The sequence below is a fragment of the Tinamus guttatus genome, unplaced genomic scaffold, assembly GCF_059628265.1.
Source record: "Tinamus guttatus ecotype Peru unplaced genomic scaffold, ASM5962826v1 Tinamus_guttatus_pri_ptg000069l, whole genome shotgun sequence".
NCBI classification, from domain to species: domain Eukaryota; kingdom Metazoa; phylum Chordata; class Aves; order Tinamiformes; family Tinamidae; genus Tinamus; species Tinamus guttatus.
In genome coordinates this window covers 753,219-759,218 of record NW_028288603.1, presented here as the reverse complement: position 1 = coordinate 759,218, position 6,000 = coordinate 753,219, and the positions used below count along the sequence as shown (strand labels likewise).

The window sequence follows — 6,000 nt, the reverse complement described above, 5'->3', positions numbered from 1 at the left end:
TTTGACACACCAAAGTTTAAAATTCTCAGAACGAGAATATACGTTTATCTGAAGGTGAAGAAAGTGGTTTTGAAAAAACAGTTTTGTGTTTTAATATTAAGCATAGGCTCCATTTTCAATTAAAAAAAAACAACCCATGCATATCTGTTTCTTTGCCCTGTGGATCGCTACGTGAGAGAAGATGGAAGCATGAGGAACACAGTATTCTGCTTAAAGAGTTCCCAAATGATGCAGTCGCCCCTGCATGGCTGAGAGTTTCCTGGTGGGCAGGTGCATGTGAGGGGCAGTAAGGGAAAAGCAGAGGTTATAATGCACACTGTAGCCTGTTCGGCGGCGGCCACTACAGAGAGGTAGACTCTGCCACTGAGCACTGCGCAGCAGCTGCAGGTGGAAGTGGGAAATAGAGGGTGTATTTCCCGTAACAGCATCTTCTGTGGGTGTTGCTGTTTAGCTCTTGCAGCTCTATCCTTCATCATAGTGTCAAAGTATGTAGGTGAGAGTTAGAACGCCTCTTGGAAAAGGAGAAATATTATCAGGTTTACTATGGCACTAATGTTTTGTTGGAACATTGTTTTTCCTCCAACAAAAAAAGATTAAACTGAATATACCATTTTCTTCTAATAAGCAACAGGGACAAAGAGGAACTTAAAACAAATGATCTATTCCTCCTGCTTAGGCGATTTTATTCAAAGGAGCAATATGAGGCAGGAGAGAATGTGGATGGCAGATGCTGACGCAGACCTTGCTGGGCTGTTACACACAGGGATCGCTGTTCAACAGTGTTCCCCTGTGGGCTAACACGACCACCAAGGTCCGGGAAAAAAGGGTGATGTGATGGCCAGTGTTGGCTGGGTAAAGTAAATCTACTTCTGAATGGCCCTGGATAATCTCTAAAATTTTCAAATCTGTGAGAGTAGGGAGTCATCTTTATAGTAGGTATGTTGGTGCCGATCCCTCACTTTTTACTCTTTCTTCCACTTCTGGAAATATTCACCTGCCTAACAGCTATAAGAGCTATATATATATCCCCTTCTAACAGGCAGAATACCAGCTTCACTAATGAGAAAGAGCTAAAGGATTCTGCTCTGTCATTTAACCCGTGAAAAACTACAAGATACGCAGGACGCAAGTAATAGAAAGGCCCTTAACTTGTTACAATGCACAAAACAGCATGAAAGAACTAATCAGTATATACAATGGATGGCAGTTCACCCAACTGATTGTAAAATGTTGTATTAAAAGGATTCAGGTTGTTACACCATGGGTAAATTCTAAGCTTTTACAGATCAGTCTTTCAACAGCTGACTCGGATCTGTAAAACGTATGCCCAGTAAAAGAAAACTGAAAGAAAATAGTTAAATGTGCAACTGCACAAATATAATCCCCCACTATTAAGATAACAAAAACTTTTGCTATTACCATAATTATTATATATATTAGAAAGCTATACACAAGCATGTTAATTTCACAGATTTTTTAAAAGATTCTTAATATTTTATATAATTAGAAATACACATTTCAAAAACAAAACTTCTGCAAAGAGAAAACAGTTATCTTAGTTAGCAAAGCATGGAGTTCTTCATGGCTTAGGGTAGTGCTTTCTATACAAAAAGTCCTCTCTGATTGTTTTCTTCAGGACTGTTTAGAAGATCAGCGAAGCTATCAAGGAAAAAAAGAACACATTTTGGCTTAAGGAAACTACAAAAGCCACAAATGCTTTGCAAACTCTGTCTTATTTTTTAATATGAAAATAAGCAAAATGTAATGTACATATTTTTATATTTTTTATTTAATAAGTGATGCAGACCCACATTTTTTTTTTAATTAAATATGTTAGCCCTCAAACTCAACATTTTGCAAGTATGGTCCTCTTTACATGTCTTTGATTCTTTTAGGTGAGTGCCATACTCTACTGATATGCCTGTGTGTTTGTGAGCATTTTAGGTATGTTAGGTGACCCAGTCTCTTGCTAGCATTGATTCACGGCCACCCAACGGTTGGGTCTGTCAAAACATCTGTACATTTTTCTATATGTTGCATAACAGCTGCTTTCTCTCTCAGTAAAGATCTGCCACTTCTGGCAAATGTTTTCATTTTGTCTATTTACATGTAAATACGTTGAACCTGCAACATGACACTATCTATTGTAACATACATTTTGCAAGGGAGCACAACAGTGAAAAGAAGTTAGCCTTAAAATCTATTTTGTACAAATGTTCTGTTGTACAACTCAAGTGCTAAGCTTATCTCAGCATTTCTGGTTATCCTTATACTGTATCACTGAGGCAATTTAAAAGTACTTTTACAAAACAGAGTACCTGACTTTTTTTTTTTTTTTCCACACACGGCACATATAATGCATATCGACCCCCCCTCCCCCATTAAGGTATAGCACACACACACTGCAAGAAAAAAAACTAATAGGTAATAATGTTATCATGTCGCCCATCCTTCAGAGAGCCGCATGCGCTTGACAGAGGGGCTTTCCCTTTCGTCCGGCGAAGGTCTGGTGAGTCCAATGGGGGAGTGGAATTCGTTGCGGTGATCTTCTCGGTCGCTTCCGTCATACGAACTGCTACAGCTGCTCAGACTGTCAACGGGAGATCTCCCCGCCTCGTGGCGCGTGTGCTGTGGGTATCTCGAGGGGGTGGTGGTACGGTCTCTAGGAGGAGAAACAGGTTCTGACTTGATGTTGAGGCTTTGAGTAGAAGGCAGGGAGAGATTTGTACTCTGAGATAAATGAGTGCTAGTGCAAGCTCTGTAGGAGGAAAGGAAACCCAGTTACAGACTGAGGAGGCATGGAGCCCCCAGAAATGCACAAACACTCATACAAAACATCAGTGGAAAGGCTCACTCAGTACAGTGCATACGACGAATATGAGCACTGTTTGCTGGGAGTATGGAGAAAAAATTTGGAGAGATGAAAGCACGTCAATGGACACCTCTGCTATGCCTCAGGATTTAAAGAAAGTCAACAAAGTCTCTCTCTTTCATACTCTTTTTTATTTGTTTTCTTTTCCTAAGTTTCATAATTGATTTTGGAAGGTGAGCCTTTGCACTGCTGGAATCACTGTAGGTTTCCATAAACTACTGTTCGTGTGTGCATGTGTGTGTGTGTGTGTGAGTGCACAGGGGAGGCCCCGCCTTTCTGCTGGGACTGAGCCTATTACTTCAAATGTGCCAAAGCACCTTCCTCATTGTGCATTTGGACACGTCACTGGTTGCAATTGAATTTGGGCTCCCTCTATTTCAGACCTTTTGGAATAGAGGTCCTTGGATCAATGTTAATACAATACTACAGAAGAGTAAGGATTTAGATATGATTTTGTGGTATAAATGGATGAATTCCTAAATGAAAACTACTTTTTTTTTTTTTTTAAATGAATAAACTTCCAGAAAGGACTATGAGTTGTGGAAAGTGTCAGAGGAATATGCTGATTTGCCCAACTCAGGGAGTATTTCGGACATCAAGAGAAAGTGTCACTCTGCAGCTTTTCAAATGGCACACTATGCACCTATTCTAAATTCATGTTCTTTATGTGAGTTTTTGTGAGCTTTTGTAAGCAGGCAGTGACAGAAGAAAGCTGAAGACAGAGAGGAGAGAGAGGACTGAGAGTACACATTATCTTGAGGAGAAAAATGTGATCACTAGCATCTGAAGAATGTTTTGCACAAAGGCACCACCTACTGGTAAAACCTGACTTTTTAGTATTAAAATACAGTTCTCAATATGCAATTCCCATTCTGTTCTTAGATGTTTTAGTGCTGGGACCACTTAGGAGGCTGAAGTTTCAGTCTAATTTGTGTCTAAGACACAGTTTCAAGTTTTCTAACAGTAGGGTTTTACACAGGGAGAGACTGAAGTTAGTAGGGGCAACAGGCCACTCTGCTACCAAAGACTTTAAAACCAAAGGGGTGTGCAGACATTTTTACAGCAAGCAGAAGACATTTGGGGATTTGGAAGTATGTTTGAGCTTGTAGAATAAATGGTTAAGTTCGGACATGGTCATTTCCATTTACTAAAATATTACACTTTTTTGATATCCCATTGATTAAGTCGTCAGTCGTTGAGTAAAAGTCTTGACTACAAAATCTACTACTACAAAAATCTACTACAATTACTTTGCAAAAAGGCAAAATATTGTTTCATTTTGACAAATTTATACTTGAAATTATATGGCTTCACTATTGAATGATACCAACTGCTTTTATCATTGATTGTTGCAATGTTCAATAATGGATGGATCTTGTCAGACAACAGAGAAAATACCTCCAATTGCTTTTACCTACCCTGCTTTTGAATACAGAACAGTTTGTCAAAATTTGCAGTGATCCTTTTCACAGGTCAGGATTAGAGAGTAACAGAGAGTAACAGCCCTCATCACAGAAAATGCAAGCAAAGTCCTTTGCAAGCAGGACTTTTTTTTTTTTTTTTTGCTTTTCTAGGTATTAAGTAAGTACACATAAGAAACTGTAATATCAAACTCAGTCATTCCAATCTAGCGAAACATTCTATTCTTTTCTTGAAAACTTGTTGAAACAAATCCAACAAGAATAAAAATACAACCCTGGGTTTTCTTTTGCTTTTCATTTCCAGTGAATTTATTTTTCATTTACTTGAGAGATACTAGGACTGCACCTGTGAAAAAAAAAAAAAAAAGCTGCCCATTTAGCATATATGATAGGATGCATGACTTAAGGTGCAAAGCCTGCAGCTGAACCTGAAAGTCCCTAATACAGCATGGTGGAACTTGAGGATTTGGTTTCCAGGTGTTTCATATGAGTTTGTGACATGCCACTTAGCAACATCTAAGAAACTTACAAACCCATGCTAGTTAAAACAACCAGATCAGTCAAATTTGCTCGTATGGAACATACTTGACTTTACATGCAGTCTATTCTGTTACAGTCGCCACAGGAACAAATCTAGAGCGACAAGCTGCTTTTTCCAAGAAACACAGCCAGTATTGTTACATTGCAATGATACATTTTAAAATGTGTTTCAGAAGTGAGTATGAAAATGCATCTCTACAGATTTTTCTTTGGATTCTTTGAGATTTATTACTGAGATTACCTACATAACTCGCATACGAATTTGCAGTCTTAAGAAATAGTGGTTGGCCTGCAATTGGAACGTATTTTTTTGTAAACTGAAAAAATAATTTCGGACAGGACTACATTTTTGAAGTTTAAAACAGTATAAATATTAAAGCAACTGATACGAATTATAATTCAAAATTTTCATTTAAGCTGATTTTTCAAAAATCCATTTGTGCTAGAATTATTTCCAAAATGAGTTCCAAAATAAGGTTTGGTGACTGTAATTTACATTATTTGGTTAAAATTTCTGAAACAATTTACCAAATTTCATGTAAGCTGATAAGGCTAATGGTAAGGCTAATAAACCTACTGTTACACATCAGTGCGAATGGTAAAAGAATACTTACTCAGCTGCAGTCTTTAGTCTTGTATTCTAAATAGAAGATTGATCTCTATTTAGAATGGAAGCTTTCTATATAGTAAAAAACGCAGATATCTTTTTGCTACTCAATTCTACGTGTGTGTGTTTGAGTGTGGATACAGCTGGTTCTGCATATTTTTTACAAAGTTGCTTCATATAAATATGTAATTTTTGTTGAGGCATTTTATCATCTGTAAGTTCATTGAAAGCCAGATGGGTTTTGAATATGGTAAGCCCATGGAGAAAATAAAGCAAATTACTTGCAGATAAACACTCAGTAAGTGCCACAGAGGCTGTTCACATTAATGTGATCACTTTTCCTCATACATTGTACAGAAACATTGCATTTTATGGGGACAGTGGGGAATAGTAAAGTTTTAATTTTACACAGCAGTTCATATTCAGATCAGTATGAGTGAAAATCTCCCTATTATTTAGAACAGAGCAACCACAGGGGAGGAATGCTGGTTGGATGGATTCAATGGATTCAACATTATGCATCTGCCTGGCTCTGCTGTCTAACAAGTGCAATGCAAGTC

General features: G+C 37.9%; 1 protein-coding gene across 9 annotated transcripts in view; it reads right to left on the bottom strand.

The window, feature by feature from the left end:
• Window positions 1-1,075: 1,075 nt before the first annotated feature.
• LOC104577015 (myocyte-specific enhancer factor 2C) overlaps window positions 1,076-6,000 on the bottom strand; it is a 116,749-nt gene continuing 111,824 nt past the window's right edge. For 6 of the 9 annotated variants that reach the window (XM_088519740.1, XM_088519744.1, XM_088519741.1 and 3 more), the window contains one exon: window positions 1,076-2,758. In XM_088519740.1, the coding sequence (XP_088375866.1) occupies window positions 2,437-2,758 (322 nt within the window). In that variant the 3' untranslated portion in view covers window positions 1,076-2,436. The remainder of the gene's footprint in view (window positions 2,759-6,000) is intronic. The other 3 variants (XM_088519743.1, XM_010224442.2, XM_010224444.2) reach the window with 1 other exon arrangement.